The sequence below is a fragment of the Sus scrofa genome, chromosome 1 (genome assembly GCF_000003025.6).
Source record: "Sus scrofa isolate TJ Tabasco breed Duroc chromosome 1, Sscrofa11.1, whole genome shotgun sequence".
NCBI lineage: Eukaryota > Metazoa > Chordata > Mammalia > Artiodactyla > Suidae > Sus > Sus scrofa.
This window is the reverse complement of record NC_010443.5, coordinates 195,009,885-195,024,891: the sequence shown is the minus strand read 5'-3', so window position 1 is coordinate 195,024,891 and position 15,007 is coordinate 195,009,885. Positions and strand designations below refer to the sequence as shown.

At 36.6% G+C, this 15,007-nt stretch overlaps 1 protein-coding gene across 4 annotated transcripts in view; it reads right to left on the bottom strand.

The window, feature by feature from the left end:
- KCNH5 (potassium voltage-gated channel subfamily H member 5) overlaps positions 1–15,007 on the bottom strand; it is a 298,351-nt gene that overhangs the window by 239,155 nt on the left and 44,189 nt on the right. The window contains exons 3-5 of one of the 4 annotated variants that reach the window (XM_021062628.1): positions 13,089–13,193; positions 12,333–12,461; positions 300–415 (exon numbers count right to left, since the gene is read on the bottom strand). In XM_021062628.1, coding sequence (XP_020918287.1) covers positions 300–415; positions 12,333–12,441 — 225 coding nt within the window. In that variant the 5' untranslated portion in view covers positions 12,442–12,461; positions 13,089–13,193. The remainder of the gene's footprint in view (positions 1–299; positions 416–12,332; positions 12,462–13,088; positions 13,194–15,007) is intronic. The other 3 variants (XM_021062620.1, XM_021062638.1, XM_021062633.1) reach the window with 3 other exon arrangements.

Here is a 15,007-nt window from a genome sequence, read left to right as displayed (position 1 = left end):
GGTCAGGCTTGTTAATCACTGAGCCACAACTGGAACTCCTGAATGAGCACTATCTCATTTGCTCAAAGGAAAACCTCATATGCTACAGACACCACCTGGGATCTCATGAACTACCTTCCGACTTCTAAAGTAGGACAGCATAAAAAGAAATATACCATTTCTATAATTATACAAGAGGAAAGATCAATTAGCATATAAGTAGTTGTTAAATAATAGCCAAAAATATCTATATTGAAACATTTGGGTGGGGAAATGTATGACCACCACCACCACCTTGGCAAAGTGAATCTCACACTTACTTCAGCTAATCTTGAATGTTTGTGGACCACCTCTGTTTTATTCATTGGCGTGAGCTGCTGCAAAACACTTCGGCTATTTGTCAAAGCCCGTGTCAATCGGGCAAATTTTGTCCAACCTTAAAAATAAGAAAAAACTCTCAGTTTTTCAGAATGAATATGGATGGAAGCCAACATTCTTGCTAATATTCAAGGGTCTCAGAAATAGCATAACATGCAGAATTAATGAAAAGAATCAATCTACAGCAATTTATTTCTACATAGACATCATCATAAATTCAAGTGTGTTTAAAAGTAACAAGTAATTTTTATGTGTGACCCATGTGTTTTGCTCTCATCTATCACACAGTCCCTGTAGCCAGGCAGCTAGTTGTCCACAAAGCTCTGTCCTCCCCCTTGCATTGCAGATGTCTGCTACTGGGAAACAGCTGCCCAGCCAGGGATGCATTTCCCAGCATTCTTTGCATCCAGGTGTGGCCATGTCTCTAGCTTCCACCAATGGAAGGAAAGCAGAAGTGACCTGTGTCACTTTGATGCATGCTTAAGAAGCACGTGAAACTTCTCCACACTTTCTCCTTCCTTCTACCAGCTGTATGCAAATGACAACAAGGTCCCAGGGAATGGGAAAGCCACTGAATAGGTGCATGGAAGAACACCATATGCCAAAGATCACCTGCCTTGGATTGTTATGTAAGCAAGAAAAATGCATCTATTGTGTTAGGTCACTTAAAGCTGGCAATTATTTATTATATAAGTGGTATTACCCTAATTAAAAAAAAAAGTCCTATTGTATATTTTCATGAAGAGGATAAAGCCTAATTTCAACAAGTCTGACATATTATAGTTCATATCATACACTTCCATCATCTTTGTAACATAGAAAAATGTTATTTCTCTCTAATTGACAATTTCAGTGATATCTAAAGATTATCTTTGGAGTGATTATCTTTGGAGTATCTAGAAGCCTTAGTAATGTTTTCTTAAAAAGTAGCAACCTTAACTGCGAGGAAGGGATATGAATTTAATGGGAAAAAAAATTTCTTCCATTATTTACATTATTAAAATCCATTATTAAAATAATTCTTTTTTATTGTTAAACTAATTAACTTCAAGGAAATGATAATGAGATGTGAACCAGTAGAACAAAACCAACCATACTTGGCTCCTGCCTCATTAACACTTTCTCTAGGCATCCCAAAAAGCACTAATCTGTTATAGACGCTATTAAGACCATTTTATAATTTCTATGATATTACTTTTAACTAGGGCATTTACCAAATAACTCCTAAAACACATAAACACTCCGGGTAGTCTAAAGGAATGATCTAATAGCAATGATAAAATTTCAGACAAAGTGACAAAAAAGGAAAGAAGAAATCCTGGACAGACACCATCAAATGTCTTTCAAACCATACCAGGTACATGGTATCATACTTTACTGCTATTCTTCAAGCTAATTCTGACTTCATTTAGTTTTGTATTATCCCACCAATTTAGTTCACTCTATAGGATCAACAATTGGATTGAAAAAAGTAAACTGGTATCCGTTCACAGAAGATCCTTTGTTCTTCGCCATTAATGGGCCTCACCCTAGTGACTAGAACAGAAAATGTTAGGCTTTGGGAATTGTATGCAACTTTAAAGCTTTCCCTGCGCAATCTGCTGGAAAACAAAGAAACATCAGATTATGTCAACAGCTCTCTAAGAACTCAACATCAGTGTAAAAGACTACCATGTAATCTATATCACCAATTTAGACTTTTCTTCTAAACACCAGACCCATGTGTCTAATTGGCTACTGACCACCTCCTACTCAGATAATATACAAGCACCTAATTCTTAACATGTTCAGAATTGATCTTATCATCACCATCTCCCCCCATCTCCAGCTCTGCCTCTGTAATGTATTCTTGGTCTTAGTGAATGGCCCCATGATATTTCCAGCTGGTCAAATCAGAAGCTTGAAATTCACCATCCTCCTTATCTCCACCCACACACACACATATCCAATCCCTCCCAAGATTTATAGACTAGAACTTAATAAATATGCTCAAATTTAATCTCCTCTCTCCATCCCTATTATGCCAAGCAATATATCATCTTTCACCTGAGTTAGTCGTTGTTCCTAAAAACCATAGTCTCTAACTACTCTCTCCCAAAACACCTCTGCATATTGCTGCCAGAGTTCTTCCTACAACATAAATAGTACCATGACCTTCTCCTATTTTTAATTCTTTAAGAGATCCCTGGAGGCCTTCAGGATGACACTGAATATCCTTGGTATACAGGTCATTTAGTTGTACACTCCTCTGTACACTCACACTACAAAATATATACCTCGCCTGGTATTAACTATACTAATGCAATTGATAAGCATGTCAGTCACTTACACTAAACTATCCTTCATCTCTGTTCTCAGCACTTGGTATAGGGACTGGCATAAAATAGGCCACTGATTAATTAACTAATTGATTAGACGTTGTTTATAACTTTAAAAATAAAATTTAAAACTAAATTCCATTTTTACTATCATGAACATTAACATGAAATGTTTTTTTTTATCATTGGGTTTTGATTTGAATTTTGCTTTATTGGGTTAAAATGGTTAGGATGTCTTTCTGTTGATCATTTCTCTTCTTAGATCAAAAGACTATTATAATTGCATTGAATATTTCTGGAAACTGCCAAGTCAATTTTATATTTAATGAAGGTTCATATTTTTAAGATGGGTATTGTTGCAACTCTTAATAATCTGATTATTGGATTGAAAGAGAAGCCCATTTTCATTTCCTGTGTGTAATTAGGTTTATTCAGAAAAAAATTTTTTAAAGTAAAAGTAGATATTGAAGGAATAAATTTAATAATACACTGAAGAATACCAATCATTAAATGCCATGTGAGGAAGGAAAAACATGCGATGAAAGCTTATCATCATCCTCTAGTTTTTAATTTCAAGCATCATGAGCACACACTACTGTTTCTTAATGAGGAAGCAACAGTTCCTAATTTAAATATAAGATAAAGCTTCTTCAGGAGTTCCCTTCATGGTGCAGTAGAAACGAATCTGACTAGGAACCATGAGGTTGTGGGTTCAATCCTGGGCCTCGCTCAGTGGGTTAAGGATCTGGCATTGCCGTGAGCTGTGGTGTGGATGGCAGACAAACGAGGCTCAGATCTGATGTTGCTGTGGCATAGGCCGGCAGCTGTACCTCTGATTGCACCCCTAGCCTGGGAACCTCCTTATGCCGCAAGTGCGGCCTAAAAAGCAAAAAAATAAATAAATAAATAAATAAAAGTTAAACATAAAAAAATAAAAAAGCTTCTTCAATGTGCCTGTGTATCTCATTTTACACATGAAATCAATATAATCAAGAAATATTTCATCCTTTTATTTCAGTTTTCTGAAGAAAGAAATAAAATTGAAACTGCGAAAATAAAACACGTGCATTTTTCTCAATGGTGAAAAATAGGACTATCATTGATTAAACATCAGAGATAAGCTGAAAGAAAATGTAATGTTAATTCATCCTTCTAAAAGTTTTCACAGTATATTCTGAGTGAGACCACCCTTAAACATAGAGGAAAAGGTAGTTCACTGCATGACATGACTTTTAAGTGCCAGGTCTTATTCTAGCCATGGTTGTCTAGTTCCATGTCTGAAATATAATGGATATTAGACATTTATGTTGAATGAATGAATGAGAACATTAGTAAAAAAGTTAAATAGGAAAATAAATAAATGGCAAGGATCTACTGTATAGCAGAGTAAACTATATTCAATATCTTATAATAACCTATTATGGGAAAGAATCTGAAAAAGAATATATATATACATATATATATATGTATATATATATGCGATGGATATATATTTATGAATCTGCTTGCTGTACACCCAAAACTAACACAACATTATAAAACAATCATACTTTAATCAAAATTTTAAAAATAAGGAGTTCCCATTGTAACTGAGTGGGTTAAGAACCCAACATAGTCTCTGTGAGGGTGTGGGTTAGATCCCTGGCCTCACTCAGTGGGTTAAGGATCCGGCATTGCTGCAAGCTGCAGTGTAGCTCACAGATGCAGCTTAGATCCAGTGTTGCCATGGCTGTGGTGTAGGCCTGTAGCTGCAGCTCCACTTTTACCCCAGCCAGGGAGCTTCCATATGCCACAGGTGCATCCTTAAAAAGAAAAAAATAATAATAACAAAAAATAAGTTAAATAGGAATTAACACAGCATCAACATTAATGTGTAGTTAAAATTAGAATATAAAGAAGGAAATATGTTCAGCTCTTAACAGATACTAGCATAACTCATCTGTCTTGTGAAGGAAGGGCTTTGGGTTGGAGAAGGTGGAAAGTGTGTGGTAGAAGATTACAATTCTGCCCTCAGAAAGAGAACTAGGGAGATGTTAACAGGAAAAAGAAAAGTTGGGGCAATTGTCAGACTTACTCAGATGTAATGGAAGAGAGAAATTTAGGAGGAAATACTTGGGAAGTATTCCCACTTCCTAGAAAGCAGTCAAAGGCAGTTGTCTGATTGAGTAACCATTTACCATCTTTGATATCAAAATGCCCTTAGAGCTGGAAAACCAACGCAAAGCTAAGGAGTGCTTATCCCACATTTAAATCAAAGGGAGCACTCAAAGATGAGCTCCCTGAACTTATCAGTAGTCTTTATATTCCAGCTTCCTTGCAGTCTTCATTTCTAAACAGTGAGCTTTTTTCTCAAGATCTCCATACCACCCCTCTCTCCTCACTCTCAGCAGATAATCTTATTAAATATGTTATTGAAAAAAACAAAATACATAAGAAATACAATAGCCTTCAACTTCCCTTCTGTCCTCTCTACCTCCAGACCCACCCATAATGCCACATGATTTTTGCCTGTACCTTCACTGTCTCAGAGAATTAGGCATTTGCTTTTTCCTGATCATGTATATGTTCTATTCATGAACATTTAAGTGGTTTCTAGATTTTTCACTATCACTAGCAATTTCCCAATGAATTTCCTTATGCCTCTCCCTTTGTACTCTTAGACACATCTGGAATTGCCCACGTTACATTAGCTAAGTTAGTTCATTTGATCTGTAACCTACCTCCACTGTACAGTTAAACTTTGAAAAAGTTGAGCAGCCACACTGTCTAGGTCAGAGAAAAAAAAGACACATCAGCAGTTCCAACTTTTTCCAGCAATACATCTACTGATTTCACCTTTACTGAGATCTAACTGTTGTGACTGATTATTCAGCACAGTTTGCTGATGTTACTTAGATGTGGTCGATACTGGGTAATGTGAACAGACGGCTGAATATGAAGAGCTTAGTACTTGCTCTAGAAGTTGTTTGTGGCATTATGAGAACATTTGTTCTCCTAAAAGCTCAGGATGCCAACTCCTTCTTAATAAAACATTAGTTTAGCTCTATTGGGTTGCAATTAACCTCTTTGTCATGGACTGCCTAATCTTAAAAATAAAAGGAAGTCACAGAGGCAGTTAAATCAATCTACTAGACTGCAACACAAGATTCTAATCTATAAGGAAAAAAGCTTAGGTAAACAATTATACTCTTGGCCAAAGAGACTACATGGTATAATTATTCATATTTCATCTGTTGTTTCCTCCCTAAAGAAAACCATTGGCTTTCTACAAGGGGAAGGCTGCTATTTTTGCTGCTATTTTCATTCCAGAGGAATTTTTTTGTCTCAATTATTGGCACGAAGATGCCATGACTATTTGGCACAGGATATTTCACACTAAGAGTATGTTGGCAGTTTTGGAATCTGTTTGAAAATACGGTACCGTTATAAATGGGCAGAGATTTGGACCATCTCTTTTAGAACACATATGGATAATCAACAGAATGGATTTCTTGGCTGTAACTTTTCCCCTTGGTTTTTTTCGGTTTTTTTTTTTTTTTTTTTTTTTTTTTTTTGTCTCTTTAGGGCCACATCTGCAGCATATGGAGGTTCCCAGGCTAGGGGTCCAATTGGAGGCATAGCCACAGCAACACCAGATCCAAGCCACCTCTGTGACCTACACCACAGCTCACAGCAACACCAGATACTTAACCCACTGAGCAGGGCCAGGGATCGAACCTGTCCTCATGGATACTAGTCAGATTTGTTTATGCTGAGCCAAGATGGGAATTCTTCCCCTTCATATTATTATAAATGATATATTGGGTACCATGGACTGATAATCTGAATAACAACTCCAAGACCTCAGTACTAGGAACAGACGATAACATCACTTTTCCCTCCCTTGAATTAGTATCAGTAAATTCCATGGATGCAAAACAGTACAATCCTGTCAGAATCAGAGTGTTCTCAACCTGTGCTTCATTTTTGTAGGAAAAAAGGAGAGCAGGGGATTAAGGTGATCAAATTCCAACAAGTTTCCACTACAAAGGACAAGGCGGCAAGGTGCAATAAAGAGAACACAGGGTTGGAAATCAGTGAGACATTAAGCATCAGGACCCTCAACACTAAAATGGATAATAATACTAATTATCAGAATTGAGCAATAAAGAAAACAAAGTTCCTGCCATATTAACTACTCCATCCAAACTGGTTTTATTCCCCTTCAATATAGGTTTTGCTACCATCCAGCATGGTATATGTCAAAGGTATAACTGACATCACTCAACACCATTCACTTTCAAGGCAAAAATTATTCTAGACTGAAGTTTTGGTGATCAGAGGATTCACTGTGATGAAGAACTGCCATCACACTATAGTGATTATCCCAGATACAATTTAGAAATAAAATTCTAAAATAAACAACCACCCTGTTTACTCAAGTCTTTCAACTACATGCCTGAGTTTTTTTGGTAAAAACTACCAATACAATAGGAGACCAATATTGATTTCAACCAATGTTGTCAAATCCTCAAAGGATGCGGGCCTTTGCCCCAATCACTGGCCCCTTTTCACATTAAGAAGGTAAAATGGAAGGAAGGGGAGTTCGGGGTTTAGGGATGTAAAATGTTATATTTGGAATGTATGGGCAATGGAATCTTACTGTACCACTCAGGGAACTGTGTGTGATTGGGTCACTTTGCTGTACAATGGAAATTGAAGAGATGTGGTAAATCAACTATAACTTTTTTAAAAAGAAGGTAAAATGCCCTTGTTCTGGGATGAAAAAATCCTATATTCTAGCTTTCCAGTGTGTGGATTCCCTTGTCTGTTCTGCATCCTAAAACACTATTTCCTGCATTCTAGGTCAAGCATTTATTACCTACTTAGTGTTTCAAAATGTTGTAAACACCCTCAACCTCCTCCCTGGCAAGCTTCCTCAACTCCATGATCACTTATTCCTGATCCCTGAGCTCCCTGGTCCTTTTCATCTTGCTCATCTGACCAAATCCCAACTCTGGTTAAACCCAACTCACCTGCTTTAGCATCTACACACCTTTGGCTATACATGGACTAAGTGAACAGTCATGTTCATCATTCTAATGAAATGCATGACCACAAGCTTCACATGGACCTTAGCGCTCTTCAGCAAAACTGCTGACCTTAACTTTGGCCACTCACTGCTCTACTCTCTACACATCCATTTTATACCTCCTCCTCCTCTCACCCCCTCAACATCCTTACTTCAGCTGATAACTGTGTTTCCTTTGAGAGAGAAAATAAGAGCAATAAGAAGAAAGCTTCCACTATTTATTTACTTGTCACCTCTCCCATCCCAGTTAGGATGTAAAGGGAGGAAATTTGTATTGCCAGGGACCTGGAATAGTGCCTGAACTATGCTGTGTGCTTAATCAGCATTTTGGTTTGGAAAAAAAAAATTAGATAAAAGGAATAAATATCCCTAGAAGAGTCATGAAAAGGCTCATGTTAAGTAATTCTTGTGCCCAAGGCTGAATCAAAAAAAAAAGACCAGGAGTTCCCATCGTGGCTCAGTGGTTAATGAATCCGACCAGGAGCCATGAGGTTGCAGGTTCGACCCCTGGCCTTGCTCAGTAGGTTAAAGATCTGGCGTTGCCGTGAGCTGTGGTGTAGACTGCAGATACAGCTCAGATCTGGCATTGCTGTGGCTCTGGTGTAAGCCAGAAGCTACAGCTCCAATTAGACCTCTAGCCTGGGAACCTCTATATGCCACCGGTTTGGCCCTAGAAAAGGCAAAAAGACAAAAAAAAAAAAAAAAGAAAAAGAAAGATTACCGTCTCCAAGCTTAATGCTCTAGTCTCAAATCTTTTTGATACTATGGTTTTATGAAATCTTATCTGTTCTTTTCTGAAAGTTCCATGATGCTCTTTGCTCAGTTTTACAAGTTGAAAGATAGGGTTTTGGGCCATGTTTTCAGAACATACCTTCCTATACTGCTAGCTTCATAGGGATAGTGGGATGACTGCTTAATGATATAAATATTTTATTTCTATTGAATTATTCACATTATATTTGCAACTCACATGAATAATAGAAAGTAGCTCATATACACCATTCATAGTTATGTTGTACAATTCTTTTTTAGAAATACGTTATGTATTTGAAAGGTGTGGAGGAGATTCAAAATAAAAGTCTCTTTAAATGAGTTCTTCCACTACAAATTCTATCACTGGAAAGAGCTATTTTACTACAATGCTTTTCACAATGGGGTTTCATTTTCCCTTTAAATTCTAATTTACATGTCTATCAAACACATGGTTCAGAAATCAAGTGGTCTGAGTTGTCTGGAGTTTACCTTAACGTCATTTTTTGTAAGAATAAATTACCATTGAAAAGAGAATGAGCTCTCTGATTCTGAGACAGAGGTGGAGGCAGAAAATGGAGAGGTATTAATTTGAGAAATAAAAAAGTCAGCTCTTCAATACTAGCACCATATCCCCAACCCCAGTGCAAAATTCTGCCAACTTTCAGTTTCCATAAATAGATACCACCATTAATGTTCAGCAGGCCAAAACTGTGAGAAAGTACTGCACTTTTCTTGGCCAACTTTAGCTGTGCCATGAAATCACTTAAAGGAGAAAAAACAATAATCATCAAATATAAATGCAAGTATAAATATATTTGAAGGGAAAAGTCTGTGACATAGAACTCTTTACTCAGTCTGGCTATCATCATTTGTGAAGGTAAGAGAAATTCATTCAAAGAATATGCTAGCTCACAAATTACATGCCAATCATTTATCATTTATTTTAAAATATAGCCCTTTAAGGCGTTCCCATCATGGTGCAGCAGAAATGAATCCAACTAGGAATCATGAGGTTGAGGGTTCAATCCCTGACCTTGCTCAGAATCTGGCATTGCTGTGAGCTGTGGTGTAGGTCACAGACTCGGCTCAGATCTGCCGTTGCTGTGGCTGTGGCGTAGGCCAGTGGCTATAGTTCCGATTTGATCTCTAGCCTGGGAACCTCCATATGCTACAGATGTGGCCCTAAAAAGAAAAAAAAAAGAAAAAAATAAAAAATATATATAAGATATAGTCAACTGTTAGCTGTAGCTTTTTCATGGATATTCCTTATGAAGTTGAAGAAGTTCCCCTCTATTTGTACTTTGCTGAGACTTTTTATCATGAATGAATGTTGGGTACTATGAAATGCTTTTTCTATACCAACTGATATAATCCTGTGAATTTTACTCTTCGGCCTGTTGTTGATATGATGGATTACAATGATCGTTGAATTGTGAACCAGCTTTGCCTATGTGGAAAAAAATTCCACTTGGTCATTGTAGGTCATTCTTTTACATCATTAGGATCTATTTTTGTTGAGGATTTTTACATCTACATTCATGAGAAGTATTGGTCTGTAATTTTCCTTTCTTGTAATGTCTTTTTCTGGTTTGGGTATGATGGTATGGCTGACCTCATAGAAGAGTTAGGAGAGTTCTCTACACTCCTGTTTAATGTTTTCTGGAAGAAACTATGAATTTGCCAATGAAACCACCCGTACTTCTTATTTTAGAAGTTTATTAATTATTAACTCAATTTATATAATAGATATAAGACAATTCAGGGTTTCTATTTTTCCTAATATGAGTTCAAGTAGTTTGTGTCTTTTATGGAATTGGCCCATTTTAACTAAGTTATCAATCCAGTGGCTATAAAGTTGTTCAAAGTTGTTTCTTGACATGTTTTAATGGTCACTGGATATGCTGTGATGGACCTTCTTCACTTTCTGATATTGGTAATTTGTGTCTTCTCCCTTTTTCTTGGTTAACCTAGCTAAACAAGGTTTATTAACTTTAATACTGTTTTCACAGAATCAGCTTTGGGTTGCAATGATTTTTCTCTAAGGATTTTTATGTTTTCTATTTCATTGATTTCTGCTCTAAGGTTTATAATTTTTTGTCTTCAGTTTGCCTTGGCTTAAATTGCTCTTCTTTATCTAGTTTCTGAAGGTGAAATCTTAGATTATTAATTTTATAGCTTTCTTCATTTCAAATAATGCATTTAATGGTAAACATTTCCCTCTAAGCACCACTTTTGCTGTATCTCAGTAATTTCATAAGTTGTAATTTCATTTTCATTTAGTTTGAAATATTTTTTCTAATTTATCTGAAGGCTTCTTATTTGACCCATAAGCTATTTAAAAATGTGTTAATTTCCAAATATTTGGGGATTTTTCTAGTTTTCTGTTATTGATTTCTAGTTAAATTCCACTGTGGTCTAAAAATATACCTTGTAAGATTTTTATTCTTTTAAATTTGTCAAAGTGTGTCTTATGGCCAGAGTGTGATCTATCTAGTGAGTGTTCCATGTAAATTTGAGAATATGCATTCTGCTGCTGTTGAATGGAGCAACTTGAATTTTAAAACAAAGAAGCATTAAACCTGAATACCAGTAGAAAACTATTCTGTTAAAAGATAGTACTTAAATTTATCCTAAACTTCCTAGACACTGGTTCTATGAGTAAAGGCAGAGGAATAGGTAGTGTGGGTCCAAAAGGGAATACTTTATTCGCTCTTCCAGGAGATGATTTAATACATTTTCATAAATATTTGCAAATGAATTGCCCTCTGACATACTTTAAATTGTCTGAATATCATAAAAGTTTACTCTTGCAATTCGATGCTAACCAGGACAGACCTAAGCAGATATATATATATGTATGTATATATATAATTATAATTATATAATGTGTATTATAATTTTATTGATATATAATTCATGTACAGGGAATAAACAATGTACTTTTTCTATAATTATGATTACAATTTAAAAGATTAAAACTTCTGTGCTAGTTTTTTTTTAAGGTAGGAAAAGGTTATGTTTGCTAAATGTAAAGAAAACATTCCACTTTTAGTCCCCTAAGAGATTATAAAAATGATGTTTCATAACAACTTCTTCTAAGGGTATTTGAAATTCTTCATTTATATAACACCAGTTTCTACTTTAAACATAATTGGAGAGAATAAAGTGAAAATAAATTACATAGAAAAGGGGGTAAAAGCACATGCCACTGACTAATATTTTCTATAGCAGTCTCTCTGAATATTATAGTCAATAAGACTCCAATCAGAATGTTTACATTTTGCCATCCACTCTCTGGGTGACAAAACTGCTCTTTTTATAACTTAACAACATCAACCCAAGAGAATCTACAACAACCAAATAAATAAAAGGGGAAAAGTAACCTGAAAAAAGTCAACTAATCAAGCTGTAATCAGTGTAAGAAAATTCAATCAATTAATCAACTGTGTTCTAATAGGACTTCACCCAAAAAAATCTTACAAGCTATTATACTGTTGTTTGTAAATCAGAGAAGGTGTTGAAAATCCCATTATACTGATTCAAAAATAATAATGCTCTAAAAAATTTCTTCCTTATACCTTAATTCCCCAATTATTTCTCCATTATAATAAATTATTATAATTTAAGTCAACCAAGGAATATTTCAATGTTATACTTCCATTCAATCAACATGATTGAATAAAACTGATTCTGAACAAGTACTAGAATGAATATAAAGCAAAAGAAGAGTCAAATAGTAAAATTTTGTTTTCTAGTTCAATCAGTAGATTATTATTAATAGTACATTTAAAAACAGGCTACTTCTTAAATGTGGTAATTCCTTTGAAAATTACCTTTTGTTGAATCATCCTCTATTGGCTGTTTAAACAACGTAATATCCTTGAAAGTGCATAGGAACAAAACCACTTTTTCATGTTCATTTCTTATTGGTGCAATCTGCATATAAAACCAAACAGGGGTTCCTGTAAAAGAGACAACAGGGTCTGACAAAGCTACCACAATGATTTTGTCCCCTGCTTCCCCTCTTACTTCAGCCACCAACTGCTATGCCAGGAATCAGCACCAAAACAATAGTATTTTAATTGCTGAAAGAAATCAAAAAACCTTTAATTTTATATCAACTCCCAATTGCTCAAAAATTAATAAACATTTTTTAGCCCCAAATGTCAAAATTTCAAAGTAAAGCACAGGGCATCAGTTCACAACATAGTAGCATAAGGACAGTCTCGCTGTTTAACCAATGTCAGGATCACCTTTAGGTCTGGGTCCCTACATCACTGCTGCTCTCACCCACTCCTCTCCAGAGTCTTGCCAAGTATGAGCATGTCTAAGTGCTTTTCCTAATGACTTTGAGAGGTGTTTCCAGTCAACTTCAACATCCATGCCTGATGCTCTGAGAAGTGTTCCTCCTGGAGGAACATTAGAAATTCCAGGCATTCTCATTGGTCAGACAGACTTAGAGGATAATGCTGTGGCTCTGACAGCATCTCCACATCAGAAAGACAGGGTGTCAGCAACACTAGAAGCCTGGCATACACGGAACTATACCGGAGGACTTTAAGGCAGTGTTAAAGAAAAAAAAAATGTACCCAGCCCTTGAAAGCCTCAGGGATCTTCACGACACACTGCTTCCAACTTCCCTCATGCAAAGCATGAGGCTGCATTCTGTCACCATGTTCTTCAAACACTGGCTCCTGCAGATGCCAGAGGATACAGTTGCAAAGCATTCAAGGCTTAGTTAGGGTGTAGAAAAATTAGGAACTGGCATGATGTCAAATAACAAATATTTGAAGACACAAGAAATGCCTTCAAAGGAGTAATTACCCATTAAATGATTTAAAAAAAAAGAGAGAGGGAGTATTCTTTTAGTATCAAAAAGACACATTTTCCATTATAGAGTTTTGAAGCCCACAGTGCAGTAAAGCCTCTCCAAATATTCTATCTTAAAGACATAGAGCCTTTTGTCAGGTTTGAGATTTGGGGAATGAAATGTGCAGCTGTTAATGGTCTCTTGGTGAGAATTAGCCTGTTAGTGACTTCCAATGAAAACCAATAAGAAGCACCTCCATACCTGCAGCCAAAAATTGTCAGGTAATAATGTCACTACAAAGGAAAATTTTCTACTTACACAAGAATAGGTGACTTAACTACTGAGTACTACAAGTCAGAGAATTTGAGAGAAGAGATTTCTATAAATATTCAGTTCTGACAACCAGGTCCTTTGCAACCCCAGGGGGCTTATGGAAGGACATGGCCTTTTCCAAAATGATTACAGGATGAGACAGGGACTCAAAAACAATCACACCATCTACCAGAAAGGCTCTTCTTTGTTTTCTGCTTCTTATTTTACACAGCGTGTCCAGGAACTGTGAGTGATGTGCACAGTTTGACAAATCACCAGACCCAGACGCTAGCAGATACATGGCCTGTGACTGTTCCAACACAGTGAGCTTGAGGCAGCAGAGTCATCAACAGAGAGAAAAGGGCATTAAAAATAAGTCATTTTCCAAGGTCTGTTAGAAAGCTGAACAGAAAGAGATGATGTTACCATTCATACCTTCCTATGAAAACAGCAACTTTTCAAAGTTTGGCATAGAGTCAGGGCTGTTTTTAAAATTGCTTTCGGATAGCACGGTATACTTTTTTCAGGTTGAGCCCACAGGGTCACACTTCTTCCAAGCTGGCTGAGTGTTTGCTGAGTGGCTGATAAAATGTCCATATTCTGGCTTTGGGTTTCAAGGGAATAGAAAGCCTGGGAGGGCTAAACAGAAAGGACCATGGCTGCTAGAAAGTCGAGACAGTGGCCTGGTATTGATTCCTGGGAGGGACTGCAGTTCTGCCCTTGTGGAAACAGACCAATTTTAAATCATCATCCCAGAGCCTTGCTGTCTCTCAATAGCAGAAGCAGCCCAGGGTTAATCAGAACAATGGGCCTAAAGAATAGGGGCTGCAAACTGAAACATCAATCATAATACATATTAAATCAGGTATCTCAATCTCCCCACTTGCAAATGGTGTTCAGCCTAATTATTTAATGGAAGTGTTGGGAGTACTAGGCATTCAGGCCGCCAAACAGTTTTCTACAGACATGTAAAATTTTCTAATGTTAAAAAATGTTCCACAGTTGTTCCCATTGTGGCTCAGCAGTTACGAACCCAACTAGTATCCATAAGGATGCAAATTCAATCCCTGGTCTCACTCAGTGGGTTAAGGATCCGGTATTGCTGTGAGCTGTGGCATAGGTCACAGACACAGCTCGGATCTCACATTGCTGTGGCTGTGGCATAGGCTGGGAGCTGCAGCTCCGATTTGACCCCTAGCCTGGGAACTTCCATATGCTGCAGATGCAGCCCTAAAAAGCAAAAAAAAAAAAGGAAAGAAATGTTGTGCAAACACACTTGTGTCAGTTGATGTTCAAAAGCCTTTAGCTATTTACAAGATCTTTTAAAGTGGCTTTTAGGTATAACAGAACTCCATTATAATACATGAATTGCATCTATCCTTCATA